Source organism: Coregonus lavaretus, assembly GCF_964263955.1.
Source record: "Coregonus lavaretus genome assembly, chromosome: 3".
Lineage (NCBI taxonomy): Eukaryota > Metazoa > Chordata > Actinopteri > Salmoniformes > Salmonidae > Coregonus > Coregonus lavaretus.
The window spans coordinates 57,931,633-57,951,686 of NC_139990.1; the positions used below are offsets into that span (position 1 = coordinate 57,931,633).

Sequence of the window (20,054 nt, forward strand, 5' to 3'; positions counted from 1 at the left end):
GTACTGGGCCGTAAAGCTTGGCCCCAGTGATGTACTACCCTCTGCAGTGCCTTGCGGTCGGAGGCCGAGCAGTTGCCATACCAGGCGGTGATGCAACCAGTCAGGATGCTCTCGATGGTGCAGCTGTATAACTTTTTGAGGATCTGAGGACCCATGCCAAATCTTTTCAGTCTCCTGAGGGGGAATAGGCGTTGTCATGCCCTCTTCACGACTGTCTTGGTGTGTTTGGACCATGACAGTTCGTTGGTGATGTGGACACCAAGGAAATTGAAGCTCTCAACCTGCTCCACTACAGCTCCGTCGATGAGAATGGAGGCGTGCTCGGCCCTCCTTTTCCTGTAGTCCACGATCATCTCCTTTGTCTTGATCACGTTGAGGGAGAGGTTGTTATTCTGGCACCACACTGCCAGGTCTCTGACCTCCTCCCTATAGGCTGCCTCATCGTTGTCGGTGATCAGGCCTACTACTGTTGTGTCGTCTGCAAACTTAATGATGGTGTTGGAGTCATGCTTGGCCATGCAGTCATGGGTGAACAGAGAGTACAGGAGGGGACTGAGCAAGCACCCCTGAGGGGCCCCCGTGTTGAGGGTCAGCGTGGCAGATGTATTGTTACCTACCCTTACCACCTGGGGGCGGCCCATCAGGAAGTCCAGGATCCACTTGCAAAGGGAGGTGTTTAGTCCCAGGGTCCTTAGCTTACTGATGAGGGCACTATGCTGTTGAACGCTGATCTGTAGTCAATGAATAGCATTCTCACATAGGTTTTCCTTTTGTCCAGGTTGGGAAAGGGCAGTGTGGAGTGCAATAGAAATTGCGTCATCTGTGGATCTGTTGGGGCGGTATGCAAATTGGAGTGGGTCTAGGGTTTCTGGGATAATGGTGTTGATGTGAGCCATGACCAGCCTTTCAAAGCACTTCATGGCTACAGACGAAGTGCTACTGGTCGGTAGTCATTTAGGCAGGTTACCTTGGTGTTCCTGGGCACAGGAACTATGGTGGTCTGCTTGAAACATGTTGGTATTACAGACTTGGTCAGGGACAGGTTGAAAATGTCAGTGAAGACACTTTCCAGTTGGCGTCATCGATGCACTTATTGATGAAGCCAGTGGCTGATGTGGTGTACTCCTCAATAATAATAATAATAATAATATGCCATTTAGCAGACGCTTTTATCCAAAGCGACTTACAGTCATGCGTGCATACATTTTTGTGTATGGGTGGTCCCGGGGATCGAACCCACTACCTTGGCGTTACAAGCGCTGTGCTCTACCAGCTGAGCTACAGATGCCATATGAAGAATCCCAGAACATATTCCAGTCTGTGCTAGCAAAGAAATCTGTAGTCCTTCGCGGAAGAGTTTTGAAATCTGCCACATCCCCTTTCAATCAGCTATTGTTTCCTCGAAGGAGAAAGGCATGCAAACATTTAAAAAACGATATGCTACTTATCATTTTATCTTTAAAATGGCTTGCACAGCTAGCTAAGGTAGGTTACTTTGTAGCTAGTTAACATTAAATTGACAAGGTTTTTGGGAAAGCCTTTCCATCTACCAGAAGACAGTTAGGTCTATCATTAGCATCTCTATATTTTTCCTGTTCCTTAATTGTTTGAAACCTGGACGTTTTACTTCATATTATGAGGCATGTCTTACCTTGCTTCAAAGTAGCCTATAGCCAATATCCCACCATAGAAACATGGAGGCAATTATTTTATAAAGACTTCCTCATTATGCGTTCTGCTGTTCTGTTGGTTTTCTTTCAACTAGTATGAAAAAATTTATGCACTCACTAACTGTAAGTCGCTCTGGATAAGAGCGTCTGCTAAATGACTATGTAAAATGTAACTATCTTTCATTGTCTAGCAGCCAAAGGCATTATCCTAGTCATATTAGCAACCCATCCCATGATAGTTGCTGCATCTTTAGATCTCCCCTCTTTCTACATTTCTAATGGGTATTTCCATCTCTGTCCATGAGCACATTTTAGAAAGGTGTTTTCCTGCTAATTGCATTTTGGAACATTTGAATGTAGGCTTACCGCTGTGTGCACATTGCTGCGCCTAAAATATGAAGAAATAATAGTTTATCAACATTATAAGCTAAACATTCTGATCTGTTCCATCAGCTTTATTAATTGATACGGCGTATCCCTCCGTTACTTTGATACGCATGGTGGGGATTAAGAAGTGAGTATACCCAATGCCCACTGAAAAATAATTTTGTATATGGTAATACAGCGTATACCCTCCAACACCACTGCAGAGGATGGAGGAGAGAGGATGCAGGACTTGAGCAAACCAATTGAGAAAAGGCCAATGACTGTACAGGATAAAGGAAAAGCCCAATGTCGATGGCCCTTTAAGAATTTACTAGACTAAAATAATCTATTGAAGAAAAGTATAAAACATTTCATAACCGATTCTGAACGAATAATACTGATGAGTAGATAACAACCTAAGATGTTTGACTGGAAAATGTATCCGTATCTAATACATATAATTGCATAATTAGTCATTCGATGAGTAAACTTTGTCACACCAACCTTCTGCGATTCAGAGTGAGAACTAAAAAGGATTGCCGATGTAGTCGATCAACAGTGTGCCCTTCTGCTTCGAGCACGCACACGTCTGCTCCCGGTTGGATAACTTTGCTAGCTCATTGATGGACCATAGTAGAAGAAAATGACAGATTACGCCGAAGAGCAGCGAAACGAGCTGGAAGCTATAGAGTCAATTTACCCGGACTCGTTTACAGGTGAGCTTTCTGCGAGTCTGTCTCGGTTGGTTTGCAAGCTGGAGAACGCTAGCTAGCTAGCCAGCTGGCTAACTCAGGTTAGCAGTGTGGTGCCAATTTAGCTAGCTAGCTAGCTAGCTAGCATGCCAAAACCCTCGAAACATCTAGGAGAAATTGTCTTAGCCAACTCCTTAGCTATCATGTTTATAGTTATAGCTAGAAACGATCACATAATGAAACGCCCTCAATCACCACACACTCAAAGTTAGTTAGTGCCAATGCACTGTTTAGCTAGCTAAACAAACTCAACTGCACTGACAGTGCCACACAGTTGGGCCATTCAGGCTCTTCAGCAGGTGAGTTGATCATAATTAACATCTTCCACTTTTCAACAGCGCAAGTCTTTTAGAGCAACAGGAACCACTTTTTGTTCTAACTTTTGCTTTTCATTCATTTCCATAACAATGATGTGACTGCTATGCTGACTTTCATATTTGTTTTGGCCCTCCTGTAGTGCTATCAGAGGTGCCCACCAGCTTCACCATCACTGTGACATCGGACGCAGGAGAAAACGATGAAAGTAAGCAGTAACCTAACCTATCACTCTCTGGCCTGAGTCTTGTGTCTGTTGGGCTACACTAGCCTGGTCCCATATGACATGACTCGTCAGTCGAGTTGGCTAATTAACCACTTACGGATCTGGCACCAGGCTAGGGTTTTACTACATTATTCTTTGTTTATTTGTTAACCTAATGCCTCTGTGTTCTGTTATTGTAGCAGTTGAAGTGACACTACAGTTCACCTATGTGGAGAAGTATCCAGACGAGGTGCCGCTGTGGGAGATCTATTCCCAGGAGAACCTGGAGGATTCAGACGCAGAGGGCATCCTCACCTTACTGCGGCAGCAGGTGTGTTACACGCATGTGCACACACTCACTCGGCTGTTACAGTGACCGTATTACTGCCACACCGGCGGTCACGAGGAATGATGGCAGTCAAATTCCAAGTGACCGCTTAGTCACGGTAATTAGGCTTCTCCAAGCTCTGCTGCTGATGGTCATTAGTAGCCTACCAAACTTGCTGCCTGGTACTCCGCACTCTATTGTCCCTCTAATCACTCTGACATCAATGCAAATGTATTGAAAAAATTGAATCAAACACTTAATGAGAGCCCATGTGCTCATGTTGCGCAACATTTCTATAGGCTATGCAATTGCGTGAGAAAACAGAGTGATGGCCTCTATTAAAAAGAGGAGCATCCCATCAGCTTTCTATAGGCTAGGCCTACTATATTTATTTCTCAACCTTCCTAATATTAAGCACATTGCTTCTCTTTAAAACAGGAGTATAGCCTAGCTGGCTGGCATGAAAATGATCCACGGGAAAAGCGTCCTCCATTCGCTTTTTAAGTGCATAGATGACATGTATTTTTTTCTGCTGCCCCTGTTTCAAGACAGGTTCATGATAATGGTCCATTCCAAATCCAAACAAATTTCACACATATTATTAAGTATATGTAAAGACAAGATTAAATCAAGAATAGTGTGATGGGTGACAATATTAGCCTATCACTTGTGAATGATGCCCAGCTTAAGGCAAACGGCGCATGCTTTTTTTGCGACTTTTTCAAATCATCGTCGCACACCTCATGTAGCCTAGCCCATAGGCCTATATGTTTTAATAAGGTTTGTATCACAACTAAAGTGGCCAAATAACTTCTTAAAATGAAGCACATTAATCCGCTTTACAATGGGTGTAGAGCCTAACTGGCATACATACGCAACGTGTGAGTTTCAAGTTTGGGGAAGATAATTTTCACCATAAAAATGCACATTTATAATAAAAGCAATACATGCATAATCGTATTTGTGGTCACTTTTGAGAGTGGTGTTTTCCTGCTAATAGAACATTCGCTCTTATAGCCTACTGCCTGCCGTGTGCGCATTGCTGCGCTTATAATGTAAAGAAATAGCTTAATAGTTTATCAACATTTTAAGCTAAACGTTCTCATCTGTTGTGTCAGGCTCATTACTTAAAACAGGTTTTTTGATGCTAGTGGTTGTATTAATTTGGGATCTATTGCATCCCACAACTGTCCTGGACTATGTTTGGAATATTTATTTCTTGCACAGAATAGAATAGGTCAACTTTTGTACTATGGGGGATAGTAGATTGACATAGGCTAGAGCTGTTGCTGTTCATTAGGCCTACTCATTTTGTTGGCTGACGAAAAATAAATATGGACAGTTCTTCCAATATCTTCAATATGCGCCTCGGAATTGGATAAGGATGCACGCAGTTGCGTCCCAGATGTGTCTGTCTTCACTTGTAGCCTGTGAGAAAGCCCTGATCACTTGACTGAGAGCCATGTGAGTGAGAGGTGCTGCGGCACGCAGTGGGGAGAAGGGAATAATTATTATATGCAGCCCAAGGGCATAACGGCCACTGTCCGCAAAAGGCATGGATTTTTTTAGGGGGATTATATCCACACAAAGGGGATGCAGCCAGGAAATTCGAGGCATTATCAAGTGCTTGTCAAATTGTGAAAGAGACTGATGAAGTGTGTACAGCCTGCGCAAAAAACTAAGCAGAGCTCATGCCATTCATGCGACTTTTCAAATCATCATTAGTCGCATCAGAATGTATTAAAAATCTAAACATATAGCCCAACATTTGTATCACAACAAAAGTTACATAAATAACTCTAAATTAAGCATATAGGAGTACCTGTTTCTTTGTTAACCGCTCAACACAGAATAGCACTCCCTCAAATCGTTTGGAGAAAATATCCTTTATTTTTTATTCAGCTATGTTCAATTGTATTCTTCATACTATAAAATAATGCCACGGAATTCTAAGCAAATCTTGTCTGCTAAATGAACTAGTGTAGCCCACAGCCATATGGCATAGCCAGATCAGGGCCTAACATAAGGACAATGCAGAGTATGCTATTCTGTTCTTCTGAAATAGACTACATTTTCTTCATGTCATGTCATGTTTCTTTAGACATGCAGATGTTCCAAAGGTCTGCATCAGTGGCTTGTAGGCTATGTGTGGAAGACAGGAGATGCTAAATGTGTTTGTTAATTAACAGTCAATTACCGTGCAAATAATTACAGTCACCGGCTGACAGCCCTACTCACTCACTCACTGTCACCCACAGTCTGTCTGTTCCACCATCCTCGCCTTACTGCAGCTCTGTCTGTCTGTTTGTCCGTCTGTCTCTCTCGGCCTGTCTATTCAGCCTTACTCGGCAATGAGAGAGCTTACATCTGTGTTTTTATTTTTCTAGGCTGAGGAAAACCTTGGAATGGTGATGATATTCACCCTAGTTACAGCAGTTCAGGACAAACTGAACGAATTAGTCGACGAGATCAAAAACAGAAGAGAGGAAGAGAAGAGGCGAAAAGAGGAGGCAGCGGAGGAGGCTGAGAAGGTGCTCTTCCAAGGAACAGTGGTCACCATCGAGAACTTCCTGTCATGGAAAGCCAAGTTTGAGCTGGAGATGGCTGAGTTGAGGAGGAAACGGCAGAAAGAGGAGGAGCAGCAGCAGGCTGGAAAGATTAAACTCACAGGTATGTGTCTACCCCCCAAACCCCTCTACATCCCCAGCCTAAAGCTATCTGGATTAGGGTTGAATGGCGGGAACCCGGTTACTGAGATTTACCGCCCAAAGCCACTCCCTTTTCCCGGGATAAATAACTGCGAGAAACTGGTAAATTATAATAAATTATTTATATGAACAGCTTGGCGTGAAATGGAACTGTTAAAATTATATGCAATGTCTAAATCTGGCTTCTCTACGGCCTCTGCATGATGGGTGGGGACAGACAGCCCATCTCAGTATGGAGCGCAGTTCACAATGCATGTAGACCCATCATCTCATCATGGTAACTTTTTTTTCTTGTGACAGGTAGGCCTGCAATTGCTGCAGCATAGTCTATGCTACAGTAATATAAAGACCGAATGCGCGTCTACTTTACCCATCTCCATCTGGCTTTCGGGGGTCACCCTATTTTTTTTATTTAAAGATTATTTTTTATTTCAGCTGCAGGTTTAAAACAGCTTATCACTCCAATATCATTGCTTTAAATCAGTGCACGCTCGAGCACTCTCTCGCAGTCTTTCTCTCTCTCCATCAACTCCATTCAAATTGCATCCAAAATAGATCATCCTGTTCTAGATGTCCTAGCCTACCTCTTTCAGGTAATACATTCAATGCAGTATTAGCCTTATATTGAACTAATTAATGATGATTTATGCATAATAAGCTTCTAATTTATAGCCTCTGTCTCTTGCACAATAAGCACGCACCGGTTTTCCGCTGGCCTCTCTCCTTAAAAAAACACTCCTTAGCTCTTGGGAGTCCCATGCAGGAAAAGCTAGACTAGAATAGCTTGCTGGACATGATTTGTTTAGCATTTCTTATACCAATAGACTATTCGAAGAGGGACGCAAGCTCTTGTTTGCTGAAAGTTGAATACAGCAGCCAATCGAACTCACGGGTAGTTTGAAAGAAGAGCGAATGTGCGATGGCAGTAGGCTATAGCAGTTATTTATTCAGACCCATAACCATTCAATCTTCGTGAAGAGAAGTGAAAGCCTTCGTGAAGAGAAGTGAAAGCATCTAATTCTAGTCCTATATTATTCAAAGATATCATTAGAATGATGACGATGAGGACAATGAAACTTATTTCATTTAACTGTTGAAAGCGAGGAACGAATGAAGCAACAATAGAAAGAGGAGGTGGGCTAACATTTGTGGAAATATTTTGAAAGGTATATATTTCATCAGCCTACTAATTATACAAACAGATCCTATTATATTTTAAAATTAAAATCATATTCGCTAGCCTATGCTTGTAACTTTGTAGGCTGCATGTGCTGCACCAGAATTACATCTTCTCTCCCTACTTTATCATGGTTTGAATGATGTGCGTAATTCCAGTCCATATATTACAGGTAAATACAATACAGTACAGTAATACAGTTCAGACTCAAAAAGATTAGCCTACTGGAGCTCATTTCATTTATTAACCTAAGAGAGCATATAGCTAGCTACATCTATGGGCTTTTATGTTTTTCTGTCGTGCATAATGTGCAGTAGCCTATATCATATACAGTACCAGTCAAAAGTTTGGACACCTACTCATCCAAGGGTTTTTCTTTATTTTTAGTATTTTTTACATTGTAGAATAATAGTGAAGACATCAAAACTATGAATAACACATGTGGAATCATGTAGTAACCCAAAAAGTGTTAAACAAATCAAAATATATTTGAGATTCTTCAAATAGCCACCTTTTGCCTTGATGACAGCTTTGCACACTCTTGGAATTCTCTCACCCAGCTTCATGAGGTAGTCACCTGGAATGCATTTCAACTAACTGTAAGTCGCTCTGGATAAGAGCGTCTGCTAAATGACTAAAATGTAAATGTCTTCTTTAAAAGTTAATTTGTGGAATTTCTGTCCTTCTTAATGCGTTTGAGCCAATCAGTTGTGTTGTGACAAGGTAGGGGGGTATACAGAAGATAGCCATATTTGGTAAAAGACCAAGTCCATATTATGGCAAGAACAGCTCAAATAAGCAAAGAGAAACGACAGTCCATCATTACTTTAAGACATGAAGGTCAGTCAATCCGGAAAATTTCAAGAACTTTGAAAGTTTCTTCAAGTGCAGTCGCAAAAACCATCAAGTGCTATGATGAAACTGGCTCTCATGAGGACCACCACAGGAATGGAAGACCCAGAGTTACCTCTGCTGCAGAGGATAAGTTCATTAGAGCTACCAGCCTCAGAAATTGCAGCCCAAATAAATGCTTCACAGAGTTCAAGTCACAGACACATCTCAACATCAACTATTCAGAGGGGACTGTGTGAATCAGGCCTTCATGGTCAAATTGCTGCAAAGAAACCACTACTAAAGGACACCAATAATAAGAAGAGACCTGCTTGGGCCAAGAAACACGAGCAATGGACATTAGACCGGTGGAAATTTGTCCCTTGGTCTGGAGTCCAAATTTGAGATTTTTGGTTCCAACCCTGAGTCTTTGTGAGATGCGGTGTGGGTGAGCGGATGATCTCAGCATGTGTAGTTCCCACTGTAAAGCATGGAGGAGGTGGTGTTATGGTGTGGGGGTGCTTTGCTGGTGACACTGTCTGTGATTTATTTAGAATTCAAGGCACACTTAACCAGCATGGCTACCACAGCATTCTGCAGCGATACGCCATCCCATCTGGTTTGGGCTTAGTGGGACTATCAATTGTTTTTCAACAGGACAATGACCCAACACACCTCCAGGCTGTATAAGGGCTATTTTACCAAGAAGGAGAGTGATGGAGTGCTGCATCAGATGACCTGGCCTCCACAATCCCCCGACCTCAACCCAATTGAGTTGGTTTGGGATGAGTCGGACGGCAGAGTGAAGGAAAAGCTGCCAACAAGTGCTCAGCATATGTGGGAACTCCTTCAAGACAGTTGGAAAAGCATTCCAGGTGAAGCTGGTTGAGAGAATGCCAAGTGTGCAAAGCTGTCAAGGCAAAGAGTGGCTATTTGAAGAATTTGTTTAACACTGTTTTGGTTACTACATAATTCCATATGTGTTATTTCATAGTTTTGATATCTTCACTATTATTCTACAGTGAGTAGGTGTTCTAAAACTTTTGACTGGTACTCTGTGTTGGATAACAGCACAATCACGTGGGTGTTTTTGGGCTTTGGCTCATCAGGCTCAGGTAGCATCAGGCTTGAATTTTCAATCAAAGCTCTAATCAAATCCAGACATAGGCCTATTTATATGCTTTATGATGCTATTGAATGGCACCTCTGGTTTTGGCTGGAAATACTGGGTTACCGGGAGAAAAGTGATTTTTTTCTCGGGATGGAACATTTGTAAAATACCTGGAAAATATTCAACCCTAATCTGGATGCTACATCTCTGCCATCATGTACAGTCAAAACATAAACCCAAGTGCTTCAAGTTTTACATTTTATTTAACCAGGAGAAGTCCATTGAGTCTCTTTTGCCAGGGAGACCTGGCCAAGAAAGCGGCAGCAGTCAATACAACATTACAAAATGTAAAACAATCAACACGATCCGGCCTACAGGAAACATTTACACTCCTCCTGAACATAGTTAGAAAGTTACATGCCTCTAGTGCACAATAGGAAAAAGTAGTCTTTCCTAACTTGGTAACGGCCCTGGGGACTTTAAGTAGCAACCACCTTGAAGACCGTGTCTGGTAACTGCTAGTGGTGAAGGAGACCAGGGTTCCAAGGTAGAGGGGGAGTTTACCCAGAAGGGCTTTATAGGAACACATACCAATGTAGCTGTCAGCGAATGTAAAGCGAGGTCCAGCCCACCATTTGATACAAGGTTCAATGGTTGGTGAGCGTCTTGGCATTTGTACATGATTAACACTTTTTGTTTTCTCTACCAGGAAAAAAGCTATTTGAGACCGATCACAATCTTGACACATCAGATATACAGTTCCTGGAAGATTGTAAGTATAGCGGAGTGATACAACTGTAGTATCTCTTTGTATGTGTGCCTGAGTATGTCTGAGGTAAGAGAAGTATGGTGATTAGTAAGGGGATCTGTAAAAGGTTGTACAATGTAACTTTGCTCTTTCCTCCCGTTCAGCTGGAAACAGTGTTGAAGTGGACGAGTCCCTCTTCCAGGACCTCGAGGAACTCGACCTGGATGAAGACGACCCAGACTTTGACCCTCTGGCACTGGGCAGTGATGAGGACTGAACTAGGAAGAAGAGGAGAGAGATGCCATGGGCATGTTCCAGGCAGACCTGTTCAAATACTATTTGAAATCTTTAAAATATTTTGAACTAGGAAGAAGAGAGAGATGCGATGCCCTGGGCATGTTCCAGGCAGACCTGTGTTCAAATACTATTTGAAATCTTTAAAATACTTTGAGCATTTGCTCTAGCCTGCCTGGAGTGCCAGATGGGTGGGGATTGCAGTTTTGTGACTATTTTATTGGTTCCATTGTGCCTGGAAAGCTCAATCAAGCCCAGAAAAAACATTTAAAATAGTGTTTGAAACCAGGTCCAGTCCCATGTCATCTTTATTGCAGTCACGTTGTGCCGCACAGATTCAGATCCCTCAACGCCTGAAGAAGTATTTAGCATCTCAGGAACAAATTCTTCGGAGATGCGCAGCGCGACTGTAATATTTACGACTTGAACGCAACCGATTCTAACAGGAGGGGATCATCACAGTATGACCAAGCTCAGAGAAGAAAGACAACCAATAACACCCACATTTATGTTCTGAACATGAACTCTAACTGAAGTTGGCTGTAAACACAGAATCACCTCTAAGGGCATTCATACACCCTTGTCAATTAATTGATTTATACCCTGATGCCATTAAAAATGCACTATGCAGAAATCTCTCCCATTTCCTGTTTGCAAAAATTATATTTTGCTTAATTTCAGTTTGTGACAAAACAAGCAAGTATAGTGTAGAGAATCATTGTAACATCTAAACTGCTGTGAAATGTATTTTCCATAAACAAAAATATTGTATTTTCAGCTGTTTGAAGCTGGTGTACAAAACCGAAAGTAAAAGATGCAAAAACTCAACTTAAAAACAGGAAGCATAGAAATAGTGCACATAGAACAGATCTACTGCTTCTTAGACTTACTTTAAATGAAAATGACAGATCTATAACTCACATTTCTATGTGAATGTTGTCGGGTCGCCCAAAAAGTTATATGCAATCCAATAGATATATGCTCACAATTCTGTGTGGAATTGACATGTGTTGAGTACTTTTCTTGGATGTGGGGGACTAAGGACTTTACATTATCTAGATGAGGTGATGGCGATCTGAATGTGAAAAATAGGGAATAAGTGCTTGCCGGCTTGGAATTCACAAGGCAGTTGTAGGAACCCTGACTGGCCCACAGAGGGCAGCAGCACATTTGTTATGGAACATAACCTTCAAAAGACACTTGGTTGAATTCACTGTTTAATTATTCAATCACATACAGCTAAAATGAGTCAAGACAATTGCTTTTTTATATATTTAAACTTTATGAATACAACATTATTTTTTATATACATTAAAAACCGAATGAAATCATGTGGGTACAGCGCATGAGAAATTACTGTACACTTGTAAAAATGTTTTTCCCTCCTTCAAATAGAAAACGTGTAATTTACATAGTTTTATAGATACATTTTGGATTGATAGCTACTACACTGAACTAAAATATAAACGCGACATGGAACAATTTCAAAGACTTTACTGAGTTACAGTTCATATAAGGAAATCAGTCAATTGAAATAAATTCATTAGGCCTAATCTATGGATTTCACATGACTGGGAATAGAGAGATGCATCTGTTGGTCACAGATACCTTTTTTTTTTTAAAGGGTAGGGGCGTGGGTCAGAAAACCAGTCAGTATCTGGTATGGCCACCATTTGCCTCATGCAGAGCGACATCTCCTTCGCATAGAGTTGATCAGGCTGTTGATTGTGGCCTTTGGAATGTTGTCCCACTCCTTTTCAATGACTGTGCGAAGTTGCTGGATATTGGCAGGAACTGGAACATGCTGTCATACACGTTGATCCAGAGCATCCCAAACATGCTCAGTGGGTGACATGTCTGGAAGAACTGGGACATTTTCAGCTTCCAGGAATTGTGAACAGATCCTTGCAACATGGGGATGTGCATTATCATGCTGAAACATGAGGTGATGGCGGTGGATGAATGGCAAAAAGGCCTCAGGATCTCGTCATGGTATCTCTGCATTCAAATTGCCATCGATAAAATGCAATTGTGTTGTCCGTAGCTTATGCCGGCCCATACCATAACCCCACCGCCACCATGGGGCACTCTGTTCACAATGTTGACATCAGCAAATGCTCGCCCACACAACGCCATACACGCTGTCTGCCCGGTACAGTTGAAACCGGGATTAATCCGTGAAGAGCACACTTCTTCAGCGTGCCAGTGGCCATCGAAGGTGAGCATTTGCCCAAAACGCTGGTGGGGACTACGAGCACACAGATGAGCTTCCCTGAGATGGTTTGTGACAGTTTGTGCAGAAATTCTTCAGTTGTGCAAACCCACAGTTTTATCAGCTGTCCGGGTGGCTGGTCTCACATGATCCCGCAGGTGAAGAAGCCGGATGTGGATGTCCTGGGCTGGTGTGGTTACACGTGGTCTGCGGTTGTGAGGTCAGTTGGACGTACTGCCAAATTCTCTAAAACGACGGAGGTGGTTTATGGTAGAGAAACTAACATTCAATTCTCTGGCAACAGCTCTGTTGGACATTCCTGCGGTCAGCATGCCAATTGCACGCTCCCTCAACTTGAGACAGGCGGATGGATTATCTTGGCAAAGGATAAATGCTCGCTAACAGGTATGTAAACACATTTGTGCACAACATTTAAGAGAAATAAGCTTTTTGTACATATGGAACATTTCTGGGATCTTTTATTTCAGCTCATGAAACAGTTTTGTTTAGTATTGCTTATAACTAGCTAATTAAGTACTCTAGGGTAACTTGTTACTCTAAGGTAGGTTTTTTTCTGGATCAATAAGGGGCTTAGGTGGTGGGCGTGGCAGGGGGCTGAATTTTAGAGAACATTTCAGAGGCCCTCATCTTTGCAGTTTTAAAGCACATTTCCTGCGATTCTACATATTCTGCCATGGAGCCGAGAGAAACATTTTCAGTTTTAAAGCACATTTTCTGCAATTCTATGTATTTTGCCATGGCTTATGCTGTGTTCTTTTGCTCAAACATAAAATCTGTACTGCTAAATTAATTGTTTTGGGGATTTTTCAATTCTCCCTGACTGTCTAGCTTTTATTTTGGTGATTGTTAGTTCTCAAAGAATATATTATGTAAGGGATAAACGCCCACGTTCTGTACATTATAAACAAGTATTCAACAATAATGTGGTATAATAAAAAATATGCAGCTCCATTATATTTTCTACATACTTTAGTCATTTAAGTTTACACTGAAAGCGTTTTTCCATCCCGAAAAAAAGTTATTTCTACACAGTTTGGACTTAGGTCACCCAAAAAAATGCTTAGGGGGCCCGCCGAAGGATTTCAAAAATCCCTGCAAGACGTGACTATGATGTCATCACGTGGCGCTATTGACGTCATTGATGTCCCACGCAAAGGAGAGAGGTAGGTCCCGCATCTTCTCCTGGAAGACACTGTCAAATCTCTCGCTCTGTGCAACAGTGAAATGGTTCTTCCAGTCCCCAATGGTCCCTGTCAGAGTGTGGATGGAAATCAGTCAATAATGTAAAAGAGTATTAAAGGGAAATTACACCACTTTTCAACGTCTTTTTCATCATCTCCTGCACAATACCAGTGTACATACAGTAAGTGAAAACGGCACATTTCTATGTTTAATCTAAAAACCTCTAAAGTTAAGGTTCTACCCGATAACATAATCAAACACTGAGATTTGCGTGACGTGGGGAGTAAGAAAACACCCTCCCTCTGGCTAGAAACTTGTTTTAAATCACAGTTTTTCTTACTTTTAATCCTACCCTGTGATGTCACATTCTTTTTTTTAGGACCTTATCTTTTTAACCACATCATAGAAATGCGCTGTTTTCACATATGTAGACACTGGTATGGTGCTAGAGATAATGAATATGAGGTTGAAAAGTGGCGGAATTGCCCTTTAAGATAAAACAATCAATTTAATTGTCCTTTAGGTTTGCACAAATTATAATCCAGATGGCTGTATATCCATCTGAACATTGGTTCCGTGTAAATGTTCCTGGGACAGTCAGGGGCTGTATATGGGCCTGGTGTTACAAGTACAGTGCTATAAGCCCTTTGTGATTGCCCTTGGCTTGATTGTGGCTGAAATAAGACGCAGCTTGTGCCATGGTCTCGCTGAATCACACACACAAAAATCCTCATACCAGAGTGTATTGATAAGGAGACAGGCGACCATTCTGTTATCAGGTTATATTATGTTGACTTACAAGGTGTGACGTGCATACCTTTCCTCATAAACGTGCCCTTGTTGTGGTCAAGCAGGGAGTCTGGCACCGTCTTGTAGTTAGCCTGCAGGTTCTGTTTCATGGTTCTAAAGGTGCTGTGTTCCACCACACTGGCCATCTGCTCCTCTGTCAAATCCTTCCCTAGAAACCTGCACATCCTCTCCACGATGGAGCGCAGGTCCTGCAACACACACACCGTTCATGCTTCGAGACTCATGCAAACTCACAAGCCAACTCAAGAGTACAGCACAGGATGGACAAGTAGATGGACAGGTAGGTTTTGCCACTGTTGGTACCTTGATCATGTCTTCATATGTGATGTACAGGAAGTTCATGTTGTGTCTTTTAGCGTACCACGTCTTGATGTGCTCAAACCAACAGTTCCCATAAACTGCAACACACACAGCAAAGACTCAAATGGATACTCACACACAGCCTACCACCATGATAGCACAGTTGAGCCTAAGGATACTACAGACAAAAGTGTTTAGAAGGCTTTCGACATCATTCATTTCAAAATAATCACAATTAACTGACTTAACTTATCATAGACCTGGTGTATACTGTAAGCGTAAAGCATTGTTGGCTAGTGCTAACTCCCCATAGAAAAAATATTCAGCCTTGCACATCATGTATGAAATGCATAGTCCTAAACAGGGCCAACGGCACACATTGTACTTACCTTTCCCTTCCATGAATTTCTCAAAGAAATCATTGAAGTCCTTCGGCGTCTCCAGCATGGCTGCATATTTGTGGAAGTGGTAATAGGACACGAGAACATCCTTAGGGTTTCTGGCCACATAGATCACCTTAGGGAAGCAAGGTCATACTGCATATCAATAGATTGATTATTTTTGATAGTCAATCAATATCAGTAGTAATACTTTAATGAAAGTAATGATGAATGGTGATAATAGACTTTGGGTAACACTTAAAGCCTGCAGGTATTATGCATTCTAATGCAGTTATAATGCATTGTAAGACTTAAAATAAGCATGTATACGACCATTTAGAGTATTTTGGTACATAGAGAGATATAACATATTAAAAGCCTTATTATAAGGCATTATAGAGGCTCATAAATAAGTAATAAAGCATTATGCCTGCAGGCTAACACCAATACCAAAGTACTAATTATGCTAAGTGCTAATACCACAGAATAATACCAAAGTGTTACCAAAATGATTAATGCATTCCACTGACCTTTCCCTTCTTTTGTCTGACGGCGAGCGGCATGAACTTGTACTGCAGGTGGGTGACCCGTAGCCTGGGGGATGGAGTGGCATTAAACTCCTTCTCACCGCCAATCAGCTCGATCCATGGGACGCGCTGCGCGTTGAGATGCTCTGTGGTTGGAGTGACGTCACCTTTGGCTTCTATCAGAGTCAGAATCTGCTGCATCCAGATCGTCCCTGTCAATCATAGCAGAGCAGACACTACAGGTCACCCAGAGGTCATTTCAATTCAATTTAAACTTTACTGTCCATGCAGGGACAATGTGGCATGTCGGTCCTACCATACAATGTACAATACCGTATAGCTTGTCCCTTTCACCTCACTGCACTACCTTTGATTTGATAACACCAACACATTGTTTAACTGACAATTCAGGGGTTTTGATGGGGGAAAATGTAGTGAACTTTTGTTTCTCAGGGATTCTACACTACATGACCAAAAATATGTGGACATCTCATTCCAAAATCATGGGCATTAATATGGAGTTGGTCCGCCCTTTGCTGCTATAACAGCCTCCACTCTTCTGGGAAGGCTTTCCACTAGATGTTGGAACAATGCTGCAGGGACTTGCATCCATTCAGTCACAAGAGCCTTAGTGAGGTCAGGCACTGATGTTGGGCGATTATGCCTGGCTTGCAGTCGGCGTTCCAATTCATCCCAAAGGTGTTCGTTGGGGTTGAGGTCAGGACTCTGTGCAGGCCAGTCAAGTTCTTCAACACCGATCTCGCCAAACCATTTCTGTATGGACCTCACTTTGTGCACGTGGGCATTGTCATGCTGAAACAGGAAAGGGCCTTCCCCAAACTGTTGCCACAAAGTTGGAAGCACAGAATCGTCTAAAATGTCATTGTATGCTGTAGCATTAAGATTTTCCTTCACTGGAACTAAGGAGCCTGGCCCGAACCATGAAAAACAGCCCCAGAACATTATTCCTCCTCCACCAAACTTTACAGTTGGCACTATGCATTGGGGCAGGTAGCATTCTCCTGGCATCCGCCAAACCCAGATTCGTCCGTCGGACTGCCAGATGGTGAAGCGTGATTCATAACTCCAGAGAACGTGTTTCCACTAATCGAGAGTTCAATGGCGGCGAGCTTTACACCACTCCAGCCGACACTTGGCATTGCGCATGGTGATCTTAGGCTTGTGTGCAACTGCTCGGCCATGGAAACCCATTTCATGAAGCTCCCGACAAACAGTTAATGTGCTGACATTGCTCCAGAGGCAGTTTGGGACTCGGTAGTGAGTGTTGCAACCGAGGACAGAAGATTTTTATGCGCTTCGCGCTTCACCACTCGGCGGTCCCGTTCTGTGAGCTTGTGTGGCCTACTACTTCGCGGCTGAGCTGTTGTTGCTCCTAGACATTTCCACTTCACAATAACAGCTGTTACAATTGACCGGGGCAGCTCTACCAGGGCAGAAATTGTACTAACTTACTTGTTGGAAAGGTGGCATCCTATGACGGTGCCACGTTGAAAGTCACTGAGCTCTTCAGTAAGGCCATTCTACTGCCAATGTTTGTCTATGAAGGTTGCATGGCTGTGTGCTCGATTTTATACACCTGTCAGCAACGGGTGTGGCTGAAATAGCCGAATCCACTAATTTGAAGGGGTGTCCACATACAAATATACTATATATACAAAGGTATGTGGACATTGTCCTGCCTACCCTCACTGTGCTACTCCTGCCCTGATACGGTGCTTATGGGACATGGTGTCTGTTACACTTTAATCTAGCCTGGTTTAAACCATTGTTTTCAGCCAATGGGAGAATAACAGGGTATGCAGCATTCCACCTAATGTAAGGATGCGCAGGGAGATTACCGAAGATACCAGTTTTGTTGGCTTAAAACAACTAGGACATTTCTTTCACTTATCTGGGCTGCTGGACTGATACAGGTTGAGAACAGAGCCCACTAACAGATAAGCAAAGTAAACTCCCTAAACGAGATCTACTCAGTTGAGCTGATAAACTGTGTAAGAGGACCTTATAGGAAGAGATGAAAAGAGGTAAGTAGGGCATGCAGGCATGTTTTAAAAGCGGTGAACAAGTGGGTATTCTAGGTAAGTATATCCATGCTGTCTCCAGTGCTCACCTGACTTGGGATAAGTGACTGCGAATATGTCTGAGTCTCGGATCTCCCAGTTCTGGATCTGGTCGACCTCGTCGGGAGAGTGGACCCCATTGATAAGGTTGAAGTTCCGGTGAGGAACCAGGATATAGTCCAGAACCTGGGGATCAGTGGAATCCAGAGGATCTGAGAAGAGAAGACAAAGTCAAAGGCCCACTCATTCAAACAATCTGGATCTATGTATGTAAGCATTAACACACAACAGGGAATAACCACACACCTCCAGCGGTGTGAGAAGGCACGAGGCCGAAGTCCCACTCATCTAGAGTTGACACTCTATATGTGCTTGATTAGACTAAAATCTGAAATAAACACCCAAAAAGCCCAGTAAATAAGGTTGCTATTCCAAACAAATGTTTATATAGCTATCAGATCACAGGGAGCCTGGAGGAAGCCAAGCAGAAATGTTTAAAGGGGCAATCTGGGTAAACAGCTATGGGTTGGGGCTGGAGAAATGTAAACATAAACAGAGCCATGGATGCAAGGACTGACCATGAGTTCAAAATGATAGTTTTGAAACTATACACGGTTTGTTTAAAATAACATTATTTACAAACAAGCTTATATTTTGGGTTCTGATGGGGTAAGACAGTTGACCTAAGCTCATGAGGCATTTATAAGTTATATTCTTCATGAGGCAATGGCTACATGCCATTAAGGCAAAAGTCCTAAAATGTATGTACCAATCCCAGATTGCCCCTTTAACAAAATGAGCCATTGACTAACATTCAAGCACCTATAAACAAAGCCTGGGCACAAAAAAGTATTCCTATGAAGGAAAGCAAATATTGCAGTAAAGATAAATGGTGGGCTTGCTGTGCAACAATGAATTTCTATCTGTAAATCTTAGAGGGGCAAAGAGAATGTTGTTCTGTTCACAGGCTGGTCTGAATCACAGGTGAAAAAAGTCGCCTAGTTTGTGCTCAAGCATTGTCCACCATTCATGGTCCTCTGTAATACTTTCAATCACTTAAAAGGGTGAGACAGATCTTGCATGCAACAGTGCATAATATCTATGCCTATGTACTGTAATGTACACTTCAGACATGCAAACATGTCTCACTGAGGTTCCAAATATGACGACAAAAAACAAAAATTGCGCACGAATGTATCACACAGAGAAAACAACGTAATTACTTGTTTCTAACTATGCCACTCAGATTCTGGTGTAACATTCAATTAACATGATAAAATAGCAATACAAGCGTAGGCACGGTATTCTGCAATAAGCAATATAGCAATCTCTTTGAATTCCAACTATAACTCCACGCACTGCACAGAGCGCGCAGTATTCCCTACCTGTCATTCCACGGGTGGAAGTTGTCATCGTCTGCCAATGTCAAAGTCCACAGTCGGTGTAGGCAACTTTAAAATACCTTGGTCCTCTGGCTTCAGGGAGTTTCTTGCAGTCAATTCACAACTATCCTAAAAAATAAGGGTTTATGATGGATAGCGGGCAGAGCGCAGTCAAATTCGCTCTGTGTGCAATGCGCACCCGAATATCACCTACTGTCCCAATAGAATATGCGCGGAAGACAAACACACATTTCCGCTGGGGGTTTTATTCATGTCGTGCCCGAGGAATACTGATGCCCTATACAATTTAAGCGCGTTCGCGCACGCAGTAGTAGGGACGGAATTTTTGTAACGTAGTCCCCAGGACCAGGCTAATGCGCGGGTGGAGTTCAGATTGATTTGCGCTTTTTAAACACAGCGTTACATACTCCATGCAATGTGCCATATTTTACATCCCCTATGACCGACGAGAAACGGGAAAACGATTTTGATTAGGCTACAGAGGAAATCCGGTATTCTTAACTGGTTTGTTTGCTGAGAAAATTAATTGAGAAACCTTTTTGTGAGGCCACATTTATTTTTGTTTTGTCAACATGTTGCGCACTCACTCACTCACGCACACACACACACAAACAAACACACGCTTTCCAACCC

General features: G+C 42.4%; 2 protein-coding genes across 2 annotated transcripts; one reads left to right on the forward strand and one right to left on the reverse strand.

Annotated features, from left to right (window-relative positions):
• The first annotated feature begins 2,366 nt into the window (after nt 1-2,366).
• LOC311127063 (RWD domain-containing protein 1-like) lies at nt 2,367-11,143 on the forward strand. Its single transcript, XM_084158810.1, has 6 exons — nt 2,367-2,752; nt 3,246-3,311; nt 3,509-3,639; nt 6,024-6,306; nt 10,173-10,235; nt 10,376-11,143. The coding sequence occupies exons 1-6, from the start codon at nt 2,680-2,682 to the stop codon at nt 10,486-10,488; spliced, it is 729 nt and encodes a 242-aa protein (XP_084014936.1). The 5' UTR covers nt 2,367-2,679; the 3' UTR covers nt 10,489-11,143.
• Nucleotides 11,144-11,242: 99 nt separating this feature from the next.
• Nucleotides 11,243-19,431, reverse strand: LOC311108178 (amine sulfotransferase-like; the record flags this gene model as incomplete). The annotated part of the gene is made up of 7 exons (XM_084150795.1): nt 11,243-13,988; nt 14,738-14,918; nt 15,034-15,128; nt 15,420-15,546; nt 15,941-16,149; nt 18,069-18,230; nt 19,404-19,431. The coding sequence occupies 7 exons, from the start codon at nt 19,429-19,431 to the stop codon at nt 13,855-13,857; spliced, it is 936 nt and encodes a 311-aa protein (XP_084006921.1). The 3' UTR covers nt 11,243-13,854.
• Between the last annotated feature and the right edge of the window lie 623 nt (nt 19,432-20,054).

Bases quoted from the DNA above. Each gene is read 5' to 3' on its own strand.
- LOC311127063 (XM_084158810.1), top strand. From the start codon at position 2,680: ATGACAGATTACGCCGAAGAGCAGCGAAACGAGCTGGAAGCTATAGAG. The intron at 2,753-3,245 runs GTGAGCTTTCTG...GCCCTCCTGTAG, and splicing joins TTACCCGGACTCGTTTACAG to TGCTATCAGAGGTGCCCACC. The intron at 3,312-3,508 runs GTAAGCAGTAAC...CTGTTATTGTAG, and splicing joins CGCAGGAGAAAACGATGAAA to CAGTTGAAGTGACACTACAG.